This window comes from Protobothrops mucrosquamatus, unplaced genomic scaffold (assembly GCF_001527695.2).
Source record: "Protobothrops mucrosquamatus isolate PMUCROS unplaced genomic scaffold, P.Mucros_1.0 scaffold1915, whole genome shotgun sequence".
NCBI classification, from domain to species: Eukaryota; Metazoa; Chordata; class Lepidosauria; order Squamata; family Viperidae; genus Protobothrops; species Protobothrops mucrosquamatus.
The window spans coordinates 162,667-188,125 of record NW_015388039.1 but is presented as its reverse complement, the minus strand read 5'-3'; the positions used below and the strand labels follow the sequence as shown (position 1 = coordinate 188,125).

Here is a 25,459-nt window from a genome sequence, read left to right as displayed (position 1 = left end):
TCCAGTTACCTAGTCATGTAAAGTCCATGTATGCACATTGCACCTAAGAATTTAATTTAAATCTTTATAATTATTTGCTCAAGGTTTTACTTTACTAATTGGCATGGAACAAATGAAAATGAGCCATCTGTCTGGAGGCATTCTCCAAAGAAAAAGAATTCTTATGAAAAGAGAACAGTACAAGAAGGAACACCTCTCCTTGATGCGAATTCATTAGAATATCTCTTTGCTCAGGCAAGTACTTTATAAAAGAATTCTGTCTCATGTTATATACAGTATTATAGTAGAGGTTACATTTCATTATCTTTAGGAAGTACTGTTATTTCTGAGATGGAATATGGATGATGATGATTATTATTTAAAAAAAAAAAATATGTATAAACTCTAACTAAAGATCAATATTTATAAAAGAAATACATTGTGAATGCTGCCCCAAATATTCATCAGTTTTGTTTTTCTATTGCCTAGTTAGTAGAACTATGAGTGCATATTTACAGAATGCTGGTCCATAATAAGATTAAAAACAGAAAATGCACTGTGTGGAAAACTCTCTTGAATAATACTTCTTCACTGAGATATTATTCTGTGGCATGTATATGATTTCACTGTGTCAGTTTATGTTATATGTTTGTAGGAGGAAGAAGCAATACTCTTCGCAGTCTAAAATGTTGATTGACTTTTATATGGAAGGCTTTGTTTCTTGGGTATTCAGTGAATGAAGTGAAGTAACCATTTATTGCTAAACATCGATTTATCTCACTCTCCAATCTAGGGTCAAAATGACTTGGTAAAAGGTCTTGCACCTCTTCGGGAAACTAAGAATGATCAAGAATCACATGAAATTGAAAATGAATGTTTGGGTATGGCTGTACTTGCCATATCCCACTATGCAATTAAAAAAAACCTGAGGTTACCAGAACTTCCCCGAGATATCAGGTGAGATTGAATTATTTGTAGGTCGTATTTCTTCTGACCGATTGGGAAACTTGGGGGTAAACTGTGAAAAAACTGATTCCATATTTCTAATGCACAAATGGTCTTGTTTATGAAAAAAAATGTGTAGGGCAATGTGTAGGGCAATGTGATTTCCTTGTACACAGAAAAATTGTGTCATGGCTTCTAGGATTGCTCAAGGTAGTGGTTCTTCTAACTATATCAGTCCCATCCCTGTCCTTTGGAGATGTATAAACTGTGACTGAAAAACACATGTCCAATTCTCAGTATTTGCAGGTAGTCCTTGACTTGCAACCACAATTGGGACCAGAATCTTCGTCGTTGAAAGTACTATTTGTTAGGTGACCAACCTAATAAACAGGCTTCCCTTTCCTTCTGCAAGCCCTCATGTTGTGAAGAAGGAAAGGTGTGCATGTGACTTGGGGAATGGGGCTTTTGAAGCAACATGAAAATAGGATTCCTGTTGTTCTCCAAACTGCATGTTACAAGTCACATACACACCTGGGGAAGACCAGAAGATTTCCAAAGGGATGCTGGCTTGCTTGCAGAAGGAAAGGAAGGGAATGCCTATTTGAAGAGGGAAAAGGAGGTCAAGGTCAGCTGGGTGGCAGGAGCAATTGTATCTTTGAAGTTACAATCTGACCAGGTAAGAAAGGGAAAGTTGAAGGGCAGTAGGCCTTTCCTGAAGGCCTCTACCAGTGAAACGGAGGCCAGGACACGACACATGCGTCATCCCGAAGCTCTGTTCTCAACTTCAGAGGCCTTTCTTGAAGGCCTCTGCTGACGAAATAGAGACCGAGGGCAATGCATGTGAGTGGCCGCAGAAGAAGTGGGTCAGTGGTGGCCATGCAGGCTCCTGCAGGATGGGGCTGTTGGTTCCGCTGCTGCAAGGTCAGACAGTGGGAAAAACATCTCCCGAAAATAAGACCTAATGCCTCTTTTGGAGGCAAAAACAATATAAGACTTATTTTCAGGGAAACACAGTAGATGAGTTACATATTATCCATGAATGTACCACAGTCTACGTTTTCAAATATGTTTTTGATTTTCATGTGCTTTTTTTCTCTTGTGTGGGTATATTTAAATGAAATATACCCTCTTGTAATTTATAACAGGCTATTAAAAATAAGTGTGTATGTTTTTGTGTCCTATCTCATTTCAGCTATAAACGGTATATTCCAGAAACACTGAACAAGAAAATTAGACAAAGGAACATCTTAACGAGAATACGAATTAATAATGTTTTCAGGGACTTTCTCAAGGAATTTAACAACAAGACAATTTCTGACAGCAGTGTTTCTCCACATGACCTGAAAGTGAAATACTTAGCAACAATGGAGACATTGACAAAGAATTATGGAGCTGAAACATTTGAGACATCCTCACTGCTAATTTCATCAGAAAATGAGAACTTTAACTTGGATGCTTCTGAAAAAATAATTCCATATTATGAAGTGATGGTAACAGGCAATCTTGGAATCCAGTGGCGACGTAAACCACTTGTGAGTATCACAAGTCCTTTGTTTACTAACAAAGTTAGCTAGAGTCATTTGAATAGAATAGTGTTTGGGTTTTATAAAAAAAAACACAACATGGTGAGAATATGAAAATTGAGGAACTCTCAGACCTGTACGTAGATTGTGCAATGTAAAAAAACATCCTGAAAAAAGCAACAAGAAATTAGTTTCATATTGTTGCCAAAACACTACATGGCCACACCTATGAAGTCAGCAGGAGTCAAAGCTAGAAGTTTCAACTTGGGTGATGCTACTTAATCTGGTTCTTTCAAATTCAGCAGAAACTATGTTGATAGCAGGAATATAGCAAACTACACAAAGGGAAGATATGCTTCTGGCTGAAAATGCTATGTAAATATTGCTGAATTAAGGGGAATAAAAGAAAGAGCAGGGATGAGAAGCTGCAGTTTAGGGGGCACATCTGGCATCTTTGAAATGTGGTGTGGTTCCTGGAGCTGCCTGACCTTTAGTGGTGAACTGATTGGGAATTACACCTGGTTATTGAACCAAAAAATAAGATTAGAAGAAGGAAGTGACTGATAAAATATTCAGGATAGGTGAATTATATATTATTTAGTAACATAAATATCAAAGTTTTTTTAAAAAAAGACTGCAAAGTTATAAAGATATAAAATAGAAAAAAAAGACTTGTTGGCATTGTGTGTGGGGGGGGAGGAAGGGTTGGGTGTATGTGAACCAGTGTGATACAGTGGATAAAGTATTGGATTCAAACATGAGAGTTGCATGTTCTAGTTCCCGTTCATTCACAAAATCTCATTGGGTGTCTTTGAAAAAGCCATTATCTAATCTATTTTACAGGAAAGTTGTTGTAGTAGAGAAAAATGGGAGAAGGTAATTATATGCTGCCTTGAGCTCCTGAAGGAAAGGCAGGAGATAAATCTAACAAATATATACCGTGTTTCCCTGAAAATAAGACCCATAGCTTGGTTCTCGGCTACACAGGTCTTCCGGAAAGGCTGGAGCTCCATTCTCAGTTGCAGAATGAAGCTGCTCCTTCAGCTGCAGAAGAAGAGGGCTGAGGCGAGGCAAGTGTTGATCCATGGGAGGTCTGGCTGCCATGATAAGCTCCAACCTCCCCACCGCTGTCCTAGCTTGATTTTTAGGTGTGTGCCTCATCCCAAAACTAGGACTTATTTTTGGGGTAGGGCTTGCTTTCGGGGAAACAAGGGGTACATGCATATATGAATTGGAAACACATGTACAAGAATATATATATACATGATCTGAGGCAGTGTTTCTCAACCTTGACAATTTTAAGGCATGTGGACTTCAACTCCCAGAATTCCACAGCCAGCATTGCTGGCTGTGGAATTCTGGGAGTTGAAGTCCACATGCCTTAAAATTGTCAAGGTTGAGAAACACTGATCTGAGGAATAAAAGTATTTTAGCCATCCCTATTCAATTTGTCAGTCCAAAATGACATTTGTATAGCCAAGGGTATATATTTAGGAAAATATTGTCAATATGATTTATAAAAGATGATCTAACTTTATCCTTATTGAAGGATTTTTTTCATAATGCTTTGTGTCAGTTAGATACTACCGATATAATGAAAGGTGCATTTTAGTTTTCCACAATAACGGTACAATAACGAATCTAACAAGTACTACAAATAACTGTATCCAAGGTTTTTAATATATAACTTCTGCCTGTTTATGTATGTGTGTATGAGAGAGAAATTGGGAGAGAAATTGGAAAAGATATTGGACGTGAGCTGAATCAAATTATTCAGTGTGCGTGATGTTATTCATCAGCTTACACAGAATGAAAAGGAAAAACCGAAAATTAAGAAAAGAAAATCTGAAAAAGTTGGAAAAAATGAAGAAAAAAACAAAAGGGAGGAATGGATCAGTTTTTCTTACTTTCCTGAAATAACTCATCTTGTGATCAAAGAATCTAACGTCTGGATCTATAAACAAGACAACAAGAGGATGGTAAGTGTCTGATAAAGTCACTTATATGCTATCAGAATTAATAATGCTCCAAAGTAGCATCCCTTTGATTTTTGTAGCCTCAATCACTAACACAGTAATCTACTGTTAATAATACTGTATGTTGAAAGAAGAGATGACCTCTTTCTGTATATCAGCATTTTGCTTATGTATATATGTGGACTAAACTTGTTACCGACTTCTATTTTATAACTTTTATAATAAAAAGGTTGACTAGGGTTCATGGGTGCTGAAGTTTCCCTAGCACCTAAAGTGGTACTTGCAGCAAAAACTGTGTGTAGAATAAATGGAATTTCTTATGAGATTTCATTGTACTTTATGGGTCTCATGAGATTCTGTAATGAAACGTTGGATGACCTTGGTCAGGGGTAGGCAACCTTGGCTCTTTTATGACTCGTGGACTTCAACTCCCAGAATTCCTGAGCCACCATGGCTGGCTCAGGAATTCTGGGAGTTGAAGTCCACGAGTCATAAAAGAGCCAGGGTTGCCTACCCCTGACCTTGGGGAATGAGGGGAAAAGATGCTACCTAGGAAAGACCTAATGGATTAAGTAGTCAAAAGTGGCAGTTGGAAGTTTATACTTTCAGATTAGTAATATTGATGTCAGCCATCCCAGATAAACCAACAGGAAATATGACTAGATGAATTCTATTTATTGTAAAAAATCATTAACAGAATCCTGCAAGGTTATCCACACATTCCTTTACTGATTCCAGGCAAAAATACTGTAATTTTCATGAGCAGTAATTTTTTTTTTAAAAAAACCTGCATTAGTAACCTGCATTTGACATTAATACATTTAAATCAAGAGAAGACAAATATACTTAGAAACAGATAAAGTTTAGAAGAGGGAGTATACCTATCATCCCAGCACTATATAGATAAGATGTCATTCCTGTTTTCTTGCTTATATTATTTTTTTCAAGTTTTTAGAAGTTAAAAGATGTACATTTCGGTGAACTGAAGTCAAATCCCTGTCCTTAGAGCAGCGTTTCTCAACCTTATTAACAAAATAAGTGGACTTCAACTTCCAGGATTCCCCAGCATAATAGGGAGTCATCTTAAAGTTCCTTAAGTTGAGAAACACTGTTTTAGAGTATCTCATTGTCAACCATGGTAAAGATTTAACTGCCATTCTGGTTAATTTGTGGATTGTGCCTTCCTTGTTGCTTCAGCAGCCCAATATTTTTGACTGTCCCTGTAGATGGAGTTGTAATAGTTGATTGTTGCGTCTTATCCAAAGTGGAATAACTCTTCAGACATTTTTTTTTTAACTCTAGGAATTTAAACTGTCTTCATGTGAAGAAGCTCTGTCGTTTTCTGCTTTGGTGGATGGATACTTCAGGTTGACTGCGGATGCCCACCATTTTCTTTGCACAGATATTGCACCACCTCTGATAGAACATAATATTAAAAATGGCTGCCATGGCCCAATTTGGTTAGTTAATAAACAATATAGTAATCTTATATACCAACCTTATATTCTTTCCTTTTACTTTCAACACCTCTTAACTTTAGTCTCTTCAAATAATGCCCTCGAACTTGTTTTCTTTTCATTCATTCTTTATCCCTTCTCACAAAATTCTTCACAGCATTAACAGGTCTCTTTTGTATGCACATTATAGAAAGTTATCCTGCTCATTTTTTGGCTTATTGTTTGTATAGCCCTTTTAATTACTAAGACATCAACAATTTTTGTCCATTATTTTGCATATCATTCTTGTTGCATATCATTTTTAAATCCACTTTCAGATCGGTCTCACTCATGTCTGGTAAAACATGCTTGTTTTCCATAATACTTTCTAAACACAATTTATCTATGGAGGAAGATACTGTTAAAATATTTTGCTCCATTCTGTATTAGTCAAATTTAACTATTTTTTCCTTTAATTGTAATCTTTAGTTCCTCCTCATTCTCTCTAGTGTCCAGCCTTAAAGATCTTGTCCTATCATGTTTTTTTAAAAGAGAATTGATAACAAAAGCATTTTTCACCAGAAGGATTCTAAATTAATCCCAAAATCTTAATTCATATTCATATGGATCCTTAGTCCATTGCAACTTTCCAGAATCAAATTTTAATAGTCCTTTTATTGTTTATTCAAAAAGATTAAGTCCTTAAACTTGTATTTAAAACTTGTTTTGCTAAAGATTGAAAGAAACTCACCTGATGCTGCTGAACCTATTGATCCAAAGGTTCCTAATAGCTAAAAAGCAGCAATTTCCAAAAGTGATTAGAAAATAAAGTATGTGAGCCCAGAGTCCTTTTGAAAAGCAATGACTGCAATTCAAGCAATGATGGTTAATTCCTCAACTCCCAGAGCTGGAGACCACTATTTTGCAATCTCCTTGTGAGGAACAACTTTCTGAAACACTTTTGGGTGATCTCAAGTCTTTTCCTCATCTGGGGAGGAATTACAAAGAGCTCCTCTGCATTTTGGCTATTCATTCTGCCATGGTCAGTTTGCCATTCCCGCCCCCCCCCAGATGTCTGTTCTCAATACTATAAACCAGAAGCAGGTATTATGGGTTTTTTTTTTACTAAGCAAAATGAGTTCAATCAGAAACTAAAAGGCACCAATTGGTTTTTTCCTGAAACAGCTATCTCCCTTCAGAAACTGATTTTAAAACAATATTGTTTTTTTGGTAAACAGTCATTATAGTTTGTAAAACACTTGCTTGAAAAAAATATTTTATTGTTTCATTATTTTCATTTTAGCATCCTTCTTTTGAGCCTCTCAACTTCTGGGTTCATGAAAACTGAACTACTCTGTGGTCATTTGGCTAGGAAAAGCCATTTTATAACTGTAACAAACTCTCAATATTTCAAATATCTTATGTCTCCCGCCATTATAGTTTAAAGATTTTGTTATTATTTTTTATTATTAAATGTATTTGTTGCCCCTCTACTATGAAATGACTCCAGGTGGCTTACAGCATAAAAAACATTAAAATCATGAACTATGAATATTCCTAACCCAATAAAATGGTAAATCATAGTCATAGGATGAGGGGGGGGGAGCTGAATGCATGAGGAGATGAAGGTGGGATTAGCTCTTAAATTAATCAACCACCTCCAGTGTGATGCTCTACCATCTGGCAGAACCAGGGAAATATGGGCATGGTTTCAAGGGAATGGTCAATTGTCCACATTTACTAAGCTTTAATCATTTTTCTCAAACATCTTTCAGCACAGAATATGCTATTAATAAGCTGAAACTGGAAGGCAATGAAGAAGGGACATATGTATTGAGATGGAGCTGTACAGACTTCAACAACATTCTCTTGACTGTGATATGTACAGAATTTTCACAGGTATGATGGAGGTCCAGTAATTTTCTCTTTAAATACTTTTGACCTAGTCCTAGGCAATATAACTTTTGCAGAATTGGCTTGAGAAGTGATACTCTTGCCATTAATGATTCAAACAATAAGTGTGAAATTTCTTTCTTACCAAACATGGAATAACTGAGCTTCCTATAAGTTTCTATGGTAGTAACTGGCAAATTTAAGTAGATTTTAAGCTCTGCTACTTATTTTTCCATTAGGGTATAAATATTGACAGGGATGGCCAATCCTAGTCTTATTATGGTTTTAATTTGTTGTTACTGGAATGAAAGCATATATTGTTAATATATTAATTGGAGATTTGGTAACTATTTATTTGACTAAAAGTGAGCGGGTTGCAATAAAACACTTTTAGAAAAAAAAGTGATATATAATAATTTTTTTAAAAAATGCAGAATAAAAATACCACACATATTATATGATTTCGAGATCTGAGTCGGTACATAAAGGAGAAATAATCTAGTTACTTAAGTCATTTAAGTCTTTCTTTAAAAGTGAAAACCAACATGTTGAATTGGTCTAGAAATGGACTAGCAACCAATATTCATAGCAAATAATTGGTATAATATGCTCTGTTTTGAACCAGCTGAAGCTTCCACTAATGAATCATAAATTCCCTGACATCCATAGTAATCTGGAATCTTAATTTATGATTTATATTAAAACTATTGATCGGCTTGATATTTGATTATAGAAAACACATTTGCGTAATTACCTGGATTCAAAGGGCAAAATGTGACTTGAGGCAAGCATTCTCATGATATCTGTTGGGAGCACATTAACTATGTCTGTCTATGTCTATGTCTAAGCTGCCTTAGCACATTTTTTTAAGTTTCATCAAGGTTTCCAGTATGGTCAGTATGATTTCACCAGATGGTACTGCAAATACTTGCTGGATCAATCTCGAGTGGGATTTTATTTCATTCGTTACATTCTCTTCAGACATGAACATAAATCTGCATTTTACCTGAATTCACCTAGTGATTTCTTTTATTTTTGTTTTCCTTCATTCTCCAAAGCCCTCAGTGAATCTTCCAAAACAGTATAAGAACTTCCAGATAGAAATGAAGAAGGATGGATGTCTCCTGCATGGATCTGATAAGTTCTTTCCATCACTTAAAGAGTTGATGGACCATCTAAAAGGGCAGATCCTAAGAACAGATGAGATAGTCTTCACTCTCAAGAGATGCGTTCAGCCAAAACCAAGAGGTAGTGTTTTTATGTATTCATATTAACATTTTTTTTCACCAAAATATATTGTTTCATTTGGATCCTATTTTTTTTGCAAATATATACATATTATGAATAATACATGCCTCTGTATTATTAGAATGAGATTATTTAATCCCAAGCAAATCAGTCCTTTTTAAAGTAATTGAGGTTTGTTTAGAGCTAAGGGTCAGGATTGGATACTAAGAATTTACTTAATATAGAAAAGAGGGATTACACGTTATAAATATGTAATCATCCTGAAGGTGAGATGTGTGTGGCATAAAAATTAAACAAACAAATAAATGTTTGTCTTGCAGGTGGAGCTAATAATCCCAAAAGGATTAAGTTCAACAAGTGCCTAAACTCCCATGCCTTAATATTAATTAGCATGTTAACTTGATATTGACAGAATAATGATTACAGTACAGTTCAGATCCTGCTAGACATCACAAATTTTAGGAGATATTCTTAGGAAAGATAACAGTAGTTCAGTCAAACATATTTTACATGGTATTGTTTAGACTAGAGGAGGATGGATTGTACATTCAGCAAAACAATAAAGGCTTATTTGAGCGCAGTTGAAAGAAGTGAATCTTTTGTATGAAATAGTTCAGTAAAAACCAACTATTCTATGGTAGAAGCGTTCTGGTTAGCAACTGTAAATTTAAATTATTGTAGATTTGTTGTGGACATTTCATTTAATGCACTAATCCAGCAGCTGCCTGGAGATACGAAATTGTGCTGATGAAGACAGTGACTTATACCAAACTATTCAGTAAAATTTGTAAACGAAAGTTGATTTTCATAATAAAAATCAAATTCAACATCTACCCTCTGTGGAATAGATTTGATCCTAAGATATATATTGGTATTTCTTTACTTGGAAAATATCCAATTCTGGCAATCATTTGAAGGATTATTAATCATTATTAAGGATTATTTTGTCCTGCATTCTTGCAATAAATCGGGATGGCAATCTGTTTCAAATATATTTGAGAGGTTTTCTTTTTCTTTCTAGAAATTTCCAATTTGCTAGTAGCTACAAAGAAGTCCCAAGAGTGGCAACCAGTTTGTCCTTTAGGTCAACTGAGTTTTCATCGAATACTTAAAGAAGAAATAAAGCAAGTAAGTGATTATGAAATCTTTTAACATTTTATAAATGCATTCTTTCATTAAGCCTTGCAGTGATGTCTAAGAAAATCTAGCAAAACTCATTGCATCATCTATTTACTCAGACTAACTAATTATGAAGGTTTGGGTGATTGTGCTTCTTTGTGTTTTTTAAGTGATAGGAATATTCCCTGAAGTCTTGCAAGTTATTTTTATGCACAGGTTATTTTTTCTGATCTGTTTTGAAACCATTTAGACAGAATTACTTGAAGTAGGGAATGACATGTAGCAAAACAAAAAGAAAAAATACTGCATTCATGTCAAAATGTAGACAGGTAGCCCTCGACTGAGCCTCAAATTTTGCTTGCTAAGCAACACATTATTAAGTGAGCTTTGCCCCATTTTATGACCTTTCCTGCCATAGTTGTTAAGTGAATCACTGCAGTAGTTTAGTAACATGGTTGTTAAGTGCATCCAGTTTCCCCATTGACTTTGCTTATCAGAAAATTGCAAAATGTGACAATGTGTGACCCTGCTACATTGCAACCATCATAAATATGTGCTGGTTGCCAAACATCCATTTTTTTATCATGTGACCATGACCACTGCAACGGTCGTAATTGTGAAAAATGGTCATAAGTCACTTTTTTCAGTGCCGTTGTAACTTTGGATCGGTGGTGGGATTCAGCCAGTTCGCACCAGTTCGGCAGAATCAGCTAATTTTTTGTTGCCCAGGCCCAGAATGAACTTCTGGAAGCGGCATCCACAGAGAGAACCAGTTGTTCACATATTTGAATCCCACCACTGCTTTGGATGGTCACACAATGAATGGTTGTAAGCTGAGTACGATCTGTATGAGACTCACGTTCTTGCTAAATACAGACTCGTGGGAATGATCTGGAGATATGTTAAACCATTGTTTAATGTTATATATAAGGTCAGTCCTCTCTTCCCAATCTCCTTTTCTAGCACTATCAGGAGGAAGAGTTTGTAGCTTTCCGTTTCTGTTTTGAATTAACTGTTTTTGTCTTGGTGATGCCAATCTGTCATTGTCTTTTCGGCTTGTTCATGCTTCAGAAATTTCCCAGAGTTGGCATAACGATTGGCATAAATATTTTTTGACCAAACTAATTGGCAACAAAAATAACAACAGACAATAACTATTAGTTTTAAATTCCCATAAATATAATGTGGTAGCTGCTCATTAAATATAATTTTATCTAGCAGAGTCAGTTCAATTAAAACTAATGCCATCTGACCATTTCTAATATTCTGCTTACCAAAGAGTACTGTACATTTACTTCCTCTTGCAAAATAAGTTTATGTCTCCCCCCCTCCTTGTAAGACTAGCACTCACATGTGTACATTCCTTCAAATAACCTTCCCCCCCCACACACACACTAAACATGCATTATTTGATAAGTTTGCAATTTGTGGGCTTATTTTGTATTTTAGGGTGAACATCTTGGCAGAGGAACAAGAACACAGATTTACTCTGGGATTCTTAGCTATAAGGATGATGAAAGTTATCAGGGGGAAACACAGATTAAAGTTCTGCTGAAAGTCTTGGATCCAAGCCACAGAGACATTTCTCTGGTAGGTGTCTCTAAGGTTACTATGTAAAAATCTTGGTATTGCTGTTGATTCTCTTACCTTTAAAGCTATAAATATAAACTGAAAACTGTTTCAAGCATTTTGTCCTTGACGTGTGTAACCATATATTCAGTTGAGTTGTGCAGCTAGCCAGATCTGAAGAGGAAAAGGTGACTCAGAAGTCCGGGGGTGGTGGTGTCAGACATGGAGCACCTGTTGCTGTGACTTTTTGTGGGGTTGCACAGCTATCCATAATTTGTGAGAATGTTTCAGTGCTTCTGAAGATATATCAATATAGAGCAAAATGTTCCTCTTCCATTAGATGCATTTATGCTAGGAATCCCACATCTTAGTATTATAGATGGGGCTTTCTCCTGTTATAAAAATTCAGGTATGAGTCTTCCCAACTCGTTAGTAGGGGCTAATAAAGATATTGGGGAGATGATAAATCTTTTGGATCATTCTTTCAATTTTGTTGATGTCACCCCTGAAATGTATGTGTTTTAACAGGCGTTTTTTGAGACAGCCAGTATGATGAGGCAAATATCCCATAAGCACATTGTCCTGCTTCACGGAGTTTGTGTACGTGATGTAGAAAGTAAGTAAACTCTCCGAATACAACTTTTCAAGCAGAAACAATGACTTATTTAGGTATATGGAATAGTGATAGCTTATGATTGCAAGAGGTCCTCAGTTTAATTTCACCCCTTCCCAATGATTAGTTCTAGGAGCAGTTTGTTTTATCTGGAGCCCACTGGAGTTTGTGGAGGGAAGTGAGTGTCCAAAGGACACAGGTGGTATTGGAATCCCCACTTAGCCTTGTGATCAAGTCAGCCTATTGGCAACGTCCCTACTTCTGCCTTGAAAATTCCCACTCTTATGCATCCATCTTTCCCAAATATTTAAATAGAAAAATGTTTATGGACTGAGTCGTATATTTTAGAATGAAACTTTCCTGAGGGTTCACTTTCATGTGATCTCTCTTCCTAACCAAAATGCACTGAAGACTGAATGACATGAACTGTATTTTTATCTATTTTTAATCCAATCTATATTTTTTTTCTTGTGGCTGTAGACATTATGGTGGAAGAATTAGTTGAGTTTGGGCCTCTGGATCTTTTTATGCACCGTAGGAGTGATGTTCTTACAACACCGTGGAAATTCAAAGTAGCAAAACAGTTGGCAAGTGCCTTGAGCTACCTGGTAAGTCCTAGATATCATCTACCAATAGCTATTCTAACTCCTGGTTTTGTATCACACATTACCTATTTACAGCTGCTAAGCAAGCCTTTTACAGGTTTTAACAACTTACCGTACATTTAATGTGTCATCAAAAAGTAAACTGTGTGTTTATCATCTTTGCTGTAATTTGGTTTAAATTACTGTGATCTTGGCCAAATTCCTTCAGCTCTGTAACTAAATTATCTGCATTGTCTAATGGTAGATATGAGGATGTGGTCAAATTTTGCTTGGTTTTTTTCCCAGATTTTTAAACATTCTGTTCCCCTTTTTTCTTGTTCTTGACCTGCAATATTTCACTGAGCAGGCTCAGTTTTTGTCTAGAAATGTCAAGATGAATTTTTTAATACATCTGCAAATGTTGGAGACATGGAGGAATTTTGGCTGCAGAAGGAATGACTCTTGATATGCTTGAGTTCACAAATAGGATATAAATCTTTGATATCTTTTGCCACCACCACCTTTTTTTTTTTTTTTTTTTTTGCATTCATGATGCATTGTGGTGTTTCTGGTGTTGTGCCATGTTGAAAAAGAGATGGTTTGCATGGATCCTAAAATAATTAAGAAAGTTGTGAGAAAGATAGCTTTGTATATCTTTTGCTTACTCCTTATTGGCACTTTTGATTCTCCCAAAGTCTTTTCAATAGAGACTTGAACATTGAAATCATCAGGAATGGGAAGAAGAAAATAGGGAACATTCCTTCTTTGACTTTTGATTAGATAACTTCTCTTAGGATCCAAGCCGTTGTGTTTTGTGAACTTGTTTCTTTAAGCACCTTTTTATGCTGTCTGATAGTATTTAATGTATGGCTGAAATACTGATTAAACTCTCTGAAATGCAGGAGGATAAAAACCTAGTACATGGAAATGTGTGCACAAAAAATATACTGTTAGCAAGAGAAGGAATCGGAAATGAATATGGACCTTTCATAAAGCTAAGTGACCCAGGAATTCCAGTTACAGTGCTATCCAGACAAGGTAAAACTACTTGTACATACTGAGATACTAAAGAAAAATACCCTCTAATTTTATTGAAATACCAGCCCTTCATTTCCTCTACATGTCAGTGCTAACTGGTTCAATGTTTACCTTAACTAACTTTATTATTCCTCACTGACACTTGTTGAATCATGTTCCATCGGGGGAAAGTGGACAGAATTTTTCTAGCAACCTGCTCTAAATTGGCAGGACAATCTCTTTGGAATTCAGTGAACTTTTCCTAGAGTGTAATAGATTTTACAACTATGCATTACAGTAGTGTTGGTATCTGACAGTAGCAAGAGGAAGAGAATTCTCCTGGCCACTTTAGATATTTATGCAGTAATGGTAAGATGAGGCTAGTACGAATGTCTTTGTAATATAGGGGCAGTGGGGAAGCACATGCTCTGTTGTTTCTGTGTGCCCAGAGTTACAGGGGTTTTGTCCCTTCCTATATCAGCCTTCAAGGACAGCTGAAGGGAGGGCATGGCATCATGCCAGAGTAAGGGTACTTCAAGTTTAGTTAAGTTTGCCATATGGGGGGCAGAGTACCACTAGATAACAATTCATTCTAAAATTTCTCTCACTCTTTCCTTTAAGAATGTGTGGAACGCATTCCTTGGCTGGCTCCAGAATGTGTGGAAGATTCCAAAAATTTAAATGTGGCAGCAGATAAATGGAGTTTTGGGACCACTTTATGGGAAATTTGCTACAATGGAGAAGTACCACTTAAAGACAAAACCTTAGCAGAGGTGAGGTTCTGGGAAAGTCAAGCAGGCATTCTTTTCTTGGTGACTTGTTACCAAAGTAAGGAACTCTTTTCTTGTTTAACTTTAGTGTGTGGAAATGCCTTTTAGTTCTCCCACAGAAAATTGGCAGGACAAGCAGAATTCAGTCAACTTTTCCTAGAGTGTAATCGATTTTACAATGTCACAGATTAGTTAATACATCCAATATCTGTGTCATTAATAGCATTCACTAACATTAAAAAACAAGTAACAAAGCAACAAAGATGATTAGGGGACTGGAGGCTAAAACATATAAGGAACGGTTGCTGGAATTGGGTATGTCTAGTTTAATGAAGAGAAGAATGAGGGGGGACGTGATAGCAGTGTTCCAATATCTCAGGGGCTGCCCCAAAGAAGAGGGAGTCAAGCTATTCTCCAAAGCGCCTGAAGGCAGGACAAGAAGCAACGGGTGGAAACTAACCAAAGAGAGAAGCAACCTAGAACTAAGGAGAAACTTCCTGACAGTTACAACACTTAACCAGTGGAACAACCTGCCTCCAGAAGCGGTGAATGCTCCAACCCTGGAAGTTTTTAAGAAAAGACTGGACAGCCATTTGTCCGAAATGGTATAGGGTTTCCTGCCTGAGCAGGGGGTTGGACTAGATGATCTCCAAGGTCCCTTCCAACTTTTTTATTATTATTATTATTATTATTATTATTATTATTATTATTATTATTATTATTATTATTATTATTATTAATTATTATTATTAATAATAATTATTATTATGTATTAACTGCCAACTTTAGAAGGGAACTTTACTCAGTCATTTGTGGGTAATCTGAATTACAATGGGGGGGGGGGTTTGAAAAAATTTCAGTTCTGTGATAGGAGTTAAGCTTCGGAAAACATTACTTGTAGATACCTTTTGTGGAATTTTTATTGAGAGCTTTATTGCCTAGTTCTATGAATAATGCCATTCCTTTCATTTCATGTTGCAGAAGGAGAGATTTTATGAAGGTCATTTCATGCTTCCAGCCCCATCGTGCAAGGAGCTAGCTGACCTGATGAAGCAGTGCATGCACTATGACCCCAGCCAGAGGCCATTCTTTAGAGCAATTATGCGGGATATCAATACGCTAGAACGGCATAGTAAGGACTTAATGATTGGCAAATAATACCTGCTGAGCTCAATAGTATTCTGTAACAAAGCTAAATGTGCAAATGTCATCTCAGAATTCAAAGAAGCAAATCTTTATTTTAGAGTTGATAGAGCCAGAGAAAGTACTGCAGGTCAGCAAATATAATAGTCCCATATATTAAGGGTTAGTAATATCATGACTTGGATTTTATCTCTCATGGAGTAAAATCCTACATTTTTAACCATTCTGGAAGCAACTTGCAGAAATGAAAAATAAACACATCCAATATGCTTTGCCTGAATCCCCTTTATTGTATCTTTTGCCAGTGCTTGAAACATTGAAATGTATCTACTACAATTACACTGAATGGGTCTTATCTGTTAACTTTGTTGAGATTCTGCTGACTTGCTGCAACAAATTGAACTGTTAGTTCTGGGGGGGGGGGGGGAAAACACACACACAAAAATTTAACCTGCCAGGAGCTGGTGGCTTCTGATCACTAGCCCATTACTTCTAGTTTTCCTTTGCCACTTGAAGCTGCCTGCCCTTGTTCTGATAGCAATTTTCCATCACATGAGAGAAAATGGCAGCTGTGGTTGGCTGGGAGTGTCAAGAGGAGACAGTAAACTAAATGTGGTACATCTGTACAGCCAGCAGCATATGGGATATGGTAAGGATATCTAATACCTGTAATGTGAAATCTGAATAATTATTTCTGTCTGTGTCAGATCCTGATATTGTCTCGGAGAAGAAGCCTAATGCAGAGATTGATCCTACAATATTTGAAAAGCGTTTCTTGAAGCGGATCCGTGATTTGGGCGAGGTATTATTATGTTACAGTATTGATTATTAAAGCTAATAGAATGTGATATGAAACAGCAAGGATATTTTCTTCCTTTGAGCTTCTAACAGGTGTTTGAAAAAATGTAGCTGCATTTTTCTTTGACTATGATTAGTATGCCTTAGTAGTGCTCCAACTACTTCCAAAAAGTCTTTTCTAATAGAATCAATCTTGTTGGGAAATGAAATATCTGGTCTATATCTTTATGAGTGGGCCAGGTGTGGAGTGCTGCCTGTGACAAATGTGATTATAAATAATATAGATAGTTCTTGTGAGAGCAAAGAAGAATATTATTAGAGAAGGATGTGGAGGGCTCAAAACTCTCTAAATGTTTTACCATCTCATTGGTAAGTAAGGAAATGGTTATATTGCACAGCAGTTTTGTAACAATAAACCATGGTATGAAATGTCCAGGAAGATTTATTACATGGGGAAAAACGGAAAGGATTGGGCAGGTTCTTTTTTTTTATATAATAAAATTTTATTGATTTTTATAATTAAACAACAAATACCAGTATGATGCATTTACATACACAAGCAAAAAAAAGATAATCCAAATCAATACATTTTCGGAAACGCTCGGCAGTCCCCGCCTTGCCTCCACCCTCATTCACTTTCCTGTCCTTCCTCCCTCTAAACCCACAACCTCTCCTCCTTCCTCCTTTCTACCTAACTACATGGATTGGGCAGGTTCTGACATCCACATGGAGTAAAGGTATATGGGGTAATTTTTACATGACTATTTTAAATAACAAAGGCTATTTATGGACTATTGTTACAGTAACTTGTAATTATCTTAATCAGAAGGGCATAAAATATATTCTAAATCACTATTTTCTCTTTTGAAACCAGGGCCACTTTGGCAAAGTTGAACTCTGCAGGTATGACCCTGAAGGTGATAATACAGGAGAGCAAGTAGCTGTAAAGTCACTGAAACCTGATTGTGGCGGGAATCATATTGCTGATCTTAAGAAGGAAATTGAAATTCTAAGGAACCTTTATCACGAAAACATCGTGAAATACAAAGGAATCTGCACCGAAGATGGTAATGTCTGGAAGTTATTTATTTGCTTCTTCTTTTTTAAAAATGTTCCTTTTCCAAATTAGAGGACCACCTAACTGCTGAACTCTTTTCATCTCAAGCAGTGGCTCAGTTAAAATAAATTATTTTCAATATGTGGTACCTGCATTATTATGAAACTCATATTCTGTTAAATGATGAGAATCTCCATGATTTTTATTAAATCTGTAACTTAAGCTGCCATTATAAACCATATACCTACACCAACCTTCCTTTATGCTCCAGAATTCTGTTTTAGGCGTGCTCAGAAATACTAATGGTACCTTGTAAAAGTTATGTACTAAATTATTCAGTAAATTATCAACAAATGCTTGTTGATTCAGGGCTTCTTCCTGAATTTCACAAAAAAATAAGTTACATTGCTCAATCCGCTGTAATATGTAGAAGAGAGCTTCATGGCTGAAAACATACAATAAATATGCAATATTTGATTCAAGGCTTATTTGTCCTATATTTTCATGGGCATCCTCCCTTCAGTTGTGTAGAATAACTATCAGGAAAGGTGATAAACAGACAAGAATTTTCTTCTTTGTAGCAAATCTGTTAAACATTCTTTTAGCTGTAATCCTAATGGGTACTCCTGTCCTATTTTAATTATTGATTACCTTGTATATCACCTGGAGTTGCTTTGACAACTGAAAAATCTAATAACAGGTAGTTCTTGAGTTACAATCATAAATGGAGCCTGCCCATTGCAGTCATAAGTTGTAACTGTCGTAAAATGGGTCAGCCATGTGACCAATCTGATTTTACTATGCTTTTTGTGGTGATCATATGTGCAAATGCATTGTTCGATGTGGTGCGGTTTTGTCAAAAGCAGAAGTGCTAGTTTTCAGCAAAACCATCGTAAAATGTGGCCACGTGACTGCAGGATGCTGCAAACCCTTGTAAATGTGATCATGTTGCCAAGTGCAGAAGTGGTAGTCATGTGACCCTGGGAGGGGGGGGACAATTGGAATTTAGGATCCTGGTCGTAAGTCCCTTTTTTTCAGGTAGGTTTTAACTTCAAACAGTTGCTAAGCGACCAGTCATAAATCAAGGACCACCTGTAGATTGATTAACTAAGTGACAGAAGAAGCAAGAAGAACATTTAAAATAGGCAGTGGTATTAATTCCTACACTTGGTTGAAATAATGTGTGTTTGTGTGTTTTAAATACAAGGTGGTAACGGAATTAAGCTGATTATGGAATTTCTTCCGTCTGGGAGCCTGAAAGACTATCTCCCTCGAAACAAAAGTAAAATCTTCCTGAAACAACAACTGAAATATGCTGTACAAATCTGCAAGGTAGGTATTTAATAGCAGACATTAAGACATTTTAATTTCAATTAGCCTACTCAGTAGGTGTTTGAAATAATTAGTCATAAATCATACTTTAGTTTCTCCTAGAAAGTTTATTTATTATATTTCCTCTTTTAGGGTAAGCCCCCATGAGGCTATTTACACTATAATCTTTTAAAAAATAAGCTAAAGAACCATGAAGACAGTACTATGTTAAACCATATATGGAGGCAGCATTAAGATTAATAAAAGGTTGGGTTAGAGGAAAACCAGGGACTGTCAAAAGCCCACAAGAGTAAGAAGTTGCAAAGTTATAGAGAGAAATATTTATGTTACTTTGTGGGCAGGGGGGGCTGTCACAGAAAAGTGTTTACTTCTCATACCTCCCAAGATACTATTAGTGATAAACTAAGTACAGAATACTGTTTTTGTGATCTGGACCTTTACTTTTTCTCTGCTCCTGATTTTTCATTGCATGTTGCTTTTATTATACAAAACGCATGAACTTTCTTTTATGGAGAAACTTGGCATTCTGTGATGGGGGAGGAGCTTCATGTTATCCATTTTTGCATTAAAAGAACATTTGCATATGCAGTGAGTCAGTATACTTTAGTCAATATACTTTTCACTCCTGTAAAACACTGACTCTTTAAACAGTTCACTTAATGAAACAAAGGAATTTGGCATAACCCTTTAAAGAAAATGTTCTAAGTCAGTGGTTTTCAACCTGCGGTCTGCTGACTCCTAGGGGGGCTGTGATGTTGTCATGGGGGGTCTGCAAAAGTTTGAGAAATGTTATGATTTAAATCTTGAGTTAAGTCTTGGGGATCTGTGGCCACAAAAAGTATGTAAAGGGGTCCATGGTGAAGAAAAGGTTGAGAATCACTTGTTTTAAGTGGTTGGCCAGAAGAAAATAAAAATCGACTTCAAATGTTTGTTTTTTCATTCAGGGAATGGATTATCTTGGATCTCGACAGTACGTTCATCGAGACTTAGCAGCGAGAAACGTTCTAGTTGAAAATGAGCAGAGAGTCAAGATTGGGGACTTTGGATTGACTAAAACCATTGAAACCGATAAGGAATATTACAAAGTGAACGATGATCGAGACAGCCCTGTATTCTGGTAAGAGATGGAACCTAAGCAATTATTTTTCCTTCAATAAAGCAATTGAATGAATAAAGAATGAACCTCTTCTGTGTCACTGTGGACTATTCTGTTGTATAATCCTGTGCTTCCTGGTGCAGTGATACCTTTGTGCTATTCTGTAATCAGTCATTGAAAAGTTCCTGAGAATGGAGTAGGGCAGGGGTCCCCAACCCCTGGGCTGTGGCCCACTGGGAACCAAGCCGCGCAATTTGCATTAGTACAAGTGGCGTGCATATGCACGAAACCATCCCCTCTCCCCCCCACACACACCCTCCCCTGCTGCTGCCAGTTCGCAGAGCCAGAAAAGTTGAGAACTGCTGGAGTAGAGTAAGCAGGGAAAGTACCCCCCCCCTTATAACTGAAAGACATGCTTGGTTAGAATCACTTGAATTAATTATATGGGTTGGGCCTAAAATGAGAGCATTGTATCATCTACTACAGTCTCAAAATTACTGTTACATGAACACAAGTACAAATAAAGGTATAGTATTTGCTTCCATTAATGTTTAGATGGAGGCGAGCATCTTGGCCCTCCCAAATGTTTTGGGCTACACAACCAACTTTGAAAGTGATCATTGTGCCAGAGCTGTTGGGAGAGCATCAAATCGCCTACCTACTTTAGCCTCAGCATAGGAATTGTTTACAGAAACTTGTGAATTGGCCCTTAGTCTCACCTCCTAAAAACATTTTTTTTCTTTTCTGCTGTAGCTGCTTATTTTCAGTAACCTATTGCTTATATTTCAGCTTGTTTCCTTCTTGTTTTCTCTTCAACTGATGCATAACACTTGTGTTTGTCCTTCAACCCTTTGTTCTAGGATTAAGTTAACAATGCACGTTGTGACGACTTTACCTCTACAGCCCAGAAATCAAACATTTCCCATTATTAATTGGGTAAATGTTGGGCAACAATGTTAAATAAAACCAGTTAAATAATAACTAATCAATCTCCTACATTTGCAGGTATGCTCCTGAATGCCTATTACAGAGCAAATTCTATATTGCTTCAGATGTCTGGTCTTTTGGAGTGACCCTGTATGAACTTTTAACTTACTGTGATTCTGAGTGTAGTCCAATGGCAGTAAGTAACAGTGAATTTTTTTTTCCCTAGTGTAATGCTCAAGATCCCACCGGGGATTCTTGCTTTCAGGTAGTTTTTGAGATGCTTCATTGCCCATAATTTGTTTTTTTTTTAAAGGGGGGAGGGCATAAATATTCAGGGCATTTTTCTGGAAATCTTACTTTACCTACCAAATATATTATTAAATGTTTGAACTGTCCAAATAGTCCTCTGCTGTTCTAGACATTTTAAGTCGATTAATATTTGTGTTTTTCAATTTATTGGGAAGGAACAGCATCCAGAAAGTTATCAACGTAACGTTTTGCTGTATATTTTACGACCCTGATTAATGCCCAGCTTATTGGATCTCTCATCAGGAGGAATGCTGCTTAGTGTGTATTTTTGTAATTTGCAGGAATTCCTGAATATGATTGGCCCAACGCAAGGCCAGATGACAGTCGCGCGGCTGGTACGCATATTAGCAGAGGGGAAACGCTTGCCTTGTCCTAAAAACTGTCCAGAAGAGGTAAACATGTTTTTGCCTTTGTTTCTTTTTTATAAAAGGGCGTCTGATTTTTAAAGCATTTAAAGCATAGGTGTACTCCCTCTTTATATGCTGTCTGAAAGTTCTTTCCGTAGGTCATAGGAAAACCTCTCACTTGCCCAAATTTGAATTAGTTACAGGGTAGGTAAGGATGAACTGCTCTCACTGTAATTGAAGTATTAATTCAGCTCACTATAAATGTCTCCCTTTCCACTTCAATTATCCAAATGATCTACTTCCTTTTCCCAAGAATTTCTGCAGAAATTTGGCTGAGTTGTGATTTGCCCCCAGGGCTTGGGGGAGAGAGTAGAATTCCATATTTAAATACATCGATCACAAATGTATAGTATCTCATTGCTTTATAGAGAAGACATTCAGAGAGAAACAATGCCCTCCTTATAATATACTTGAGCATTCCAGCCTTGATCATTTTCCCCCAAACATTTTTTTTTTTGGTAATCATTTTATTGGAAGTTTTAGTTACAACATTAAAAGATCATTTTCCCTAGACATTTCTATATAGAGCAGAAGTTTGGTGACCTTTGTGTTTTTGGGACAACTACACTGTACATCTGAATCTGAAAGTAGAAATGTTAAATTTGAGAAATGCCTTCCTTAAGTCAAACATGCCTACTTTTCTAAACATGGATTGAGATGAATCTCTTATATGACTGCCAGGGCCCTTTGGGAGGAAGGTGATGGTTCTTCATTCAAACCCCTAACTTAAGATCACTGGTCTCAGTGGGTCTACAAAGCATATTGAGTGAGCGTCATCATTCTTCCCAGGTTCAAGAGGCAAGAAATCATGAGATCTTTAATTCTTCTCCCTTCTGATAAAGTTTCATCAGTTTAGTTTTTTTCCTTCAAAAAATGAACTACTTTCTTTTTTTTTTCACTTACATTTTGCTTTCTTTCTCCAGTTGTAATTCTTTGCCTGATGTTTTTTTTATACAAAGAACTGAATAGCAATAGCACTTAGACTTATATGCCGCTTCACAGTGCTTTACAGCCATCTCTAAACAGTTTACAGAGTCAGCATATTGCCCCCAACAATCTGGGTCCTCATTTTACTGACCTCGGAAGGATGGAAGGCTGAGTCAACCTTGAGCCAGTGAGAATCGAACTGCCGGCAGCCGGCAGTCAGCAGAAGTAGCCTGCAGTACTGCATTCTAACCACTGCATCACCATGCCAACAAAGTCCTTCATTTTCCTGCATTTTTTTCTCCTGCCTCTGATTGGCTTGTGAAACGCACCAGTTGGAAACCAGGCAGATAGCAAGTTTCACCAGTTGTGAGTGTGGAAGTTATTGACCCACACAGTTGCCGTGAGCAGTTGAAATCCCGAAGAAAATGGTCCTCTTTCTCAGCCCTGCCCAGGTGCTCATTGAAGGCAGCCTCCATCCTCTCAGCATTAGCTAGCTGCCTTCCATTTTCTACAGATTCAGCTGCCACTTTTTCCTCAGCTTTTCAGAGGCAGAAGCCAGCCTCTCCCTCCCAGATTGGCACCTTAATGCTACACATTCCTTTGGCGATGCCATTTTATCCCATCCTTTGTCAGCAGATATAGTGGCAGCCTTCACAGGGCAGTTCTTTTAAGGTCACATTTTTGTCTTTTGTACAAGGTAGAAATAATTCTAGTAGTTTCAGTGGTCAAATCATCACCATTCTTAAGACATGACAAATGCAATTAAAAGATAGCAGGTTAAATAATTAAAAGGTTATTTGAATAATTATTTATCTAAACTGTGGGGGGAAGGGGAGAAACCACCCTAAAGGTGAGAGACTTCACTTTGTTCACTTCATCAATCCTAAGACTTCTGTTTGAAGGCTTAGAAGAAATTAGAAAGGCATCTCCCCTTAAACTGCAAAAGGACACACAAAATTGTGCAAATACAGAATGTGACTTAAAAACAGGTGTGGCTTCAAGTCAAATTAGCATTCCCTTTTTATGGTAGCTTCTATTTGGATAAGAAGGCTTAAAGGGTATCTTTGCAGAATCTATGGGCAACGTGAAAGTTTTATTTCATCTCAGGAAGAAAAACAACATGAAAATATTTAAACACATCACTCTTGACTCCCAGTGAGTTCTTTCTTTTCATTTCTGAAATATCAGCCTTCCTAGAAAAGAGCTAGGTTCTTCTTCTGTAGAGACCTCTCCCTCTTCTGTAAAAGAGGCAGGCAAAATTTGTGATGCTGCATTTTGTTTGAAAAGTGGTTAGATTTTTCCAGGTTTTTTTTCCCCCGCTTGGGACATCTCAGCAGGCAAGCGATTGGAAAGAAAACACAATGTCAAGCTTCAAATCTATTCTAGCACCAGCTGCAAGGTGTACTCAACGCAACACCGTCAACCGATTCCTGAAGCACCTTTTAAACATAAAGGCCAGAGTAGTTGTTCTACTTGCTCAAAAAGTCTTTGGTGTTTATTCTATTTTTGCCATTCCAAAAAAAAGATACAGAAGAGCAACAGTGGGCTTGATTTGTAATATATTTGAAGTTCAGAATTCAACTATTTTTTCTCAAAGAAGCTATTTAGAATAACATCCATGTGCCTATACACAACCATCATCACGGGTATCTTTGCATTACCATAAATATCAACAATTTTGGTATCCCATTCCCTCCTCTGTCCTTTCTTCTATTCCAAAGTTATTTCCCAAGATTACAGCCTTACTGTTAGCATATTTGATAACCTTCTCTTTAGTGCAACTTCAATAAGACTCAGCAAAGTTTACACGATATACTTAAGTGTCTGTTAAAAGAACAACTAACCATCTCCCTATATTCAACATCTAGAAGCAACTATACATACTTACACGGGGCTTGGTTCAAATGAGCAGCTTCAAAGAATTAGGACACAAGAGTTTCACAAGAAAGCAGTCTGATTGTCCTAGGCTGGATGATTTTAGCAAGGATATTGTTTCCTGGTCTTTGCTCCATTGATCTACAGTGATTTCTCCTACCTTGTTTTTTTAAGAAAAGCTCACAAAAATCATGCTATGCTATTTTGCCTCCAGAGGTTATGGGTTATTTGTCTGAAATGGTATAGAATTTCCTGCTTGAGCAGGGATTGGACTAGAAGACCTCCAAAGTCCCTTCTAACTCTGTTATTCTGTTACCTTTGAACTAGAACCTACACCAGTCCTTCAGATGCTGGTGGCTGAATCCCCACTATATAGATAGGGCAGAGATAGGAAGGGGACTGTGATACAACATGAGGCTATGTGTTTGGAATTCAAGGGAAACTTAACATAGCTTCACTCAAATTTTATAGTCCAGCTATCTTAGAATCCATGACTTATCTCATTTCACAAGATCGTAGGTTGCCCAGCACACCTCTACGGTAAAGACTTTTCATAAGCAAGGAGGAATCAAATCTCATCCTCAAAGCTAGAAGCAATGTGGCCTCGGGAAAGCATCAACCAGTGTGTCCAAGGGTATCTAAAAATCTTCCTACAAAAGGTTGCAATGAACTGGTCTTTCTCCGAGAAGACCTATTAACAGATATAAAACCCAACATTTTATTTATTTATTTATTATTTTAATTTCTATACCGCCCTTCTCCCGCAGGACTCAGGGCGGTGCACAGCATATTAAAACAGATACACATATCAATAAAAATAAAAACCCCTCTAAAACCAAATTAAAACCAAATATTCGAAGCTGTGTTCCAATTAAAATTATACTTAAAATCGTCCCTAAATAAAATCCTCCTTAGG

The 25,459-nt window shown here is 36.9% G+C and overlaps 1 protein-coding gene across 1 annotated transcript in view; it reads left to right on the top strand.

Moving 5' to 3' along the window:
- Window positions 1-25,459, top strand: part of JAK1 (Janus kinase 1) — a 61,516-nt gene that overhangs the window by 31,116 nt on the left and 4,941 nt on the right. Inside the window, exons 6-25 of the mRNA XM_015823569.1 lie at window positions 84-234; window positions 773-936; window positions 2,117-2,456; window positions 4,247-4,426; window positions 5,726-5,883; window positions 7,635-7,758; window positions 8,811-9,000; window positions 10,022-10,128; window positions 11,569-11,709; window positions 12,217-12,304; window positions 12,782-12,909; window positions 13,788-13,923; window positions 14,524-14,675; window positions 15,654-15,804; window positions 16,523-16,617; window positions 17,488-17,680; window positions 18,878-19,002; window positions 19,947-20,119; window positions 21,104-21,221; window positions 21,616-21,726. Coding sequence (XP_015679055.1) covers window positions 84-234; window positions 773-936; window positions 2,117-2,456; window positions 4,247-4,426; window positions 5,726-5,883; window positions 7,635-7,758; window positions 8,811-9,000; window positions 10,022-10,128; window positions 11,569-11,709; window positions 12,217-12,304; window positions 12,782-12,909; window positions 13,788-13,923; window positions 14,524-14,675; window positions 15,654-15,804; window positions 16,523-16,617; window positions 17,488-17,680; window positions 18,878-19,002; window positions 19,947-20,119; window positions 21,104-21,221; window positions 21,616-21,726 — 3,025 coding nt within the window. The remainder of the gene's footprint in view (window positions 1-83; window positions 235-772; window positions 937-2,116; window positions 2,457-4,246; window positions 4,427-5,725; window positions 5,884-7,634; window positions 7,759-8,810; window positions 9,001-10,021; window positions 10,129-11,568; window positions 11,710-12,216; window positions 12,305-12,781; window positions 12,910-13,787; window positions 13,924-14,523; window positions 14,676-15,653; window positions 15,805-16,522; window positions 16,618-17,487; window positions 17,681-18,877; window positions 19,003-19,946; window positions 20,120-21,103; window positions 21,222-21,615; window positions 21,727-25,459) is intronic.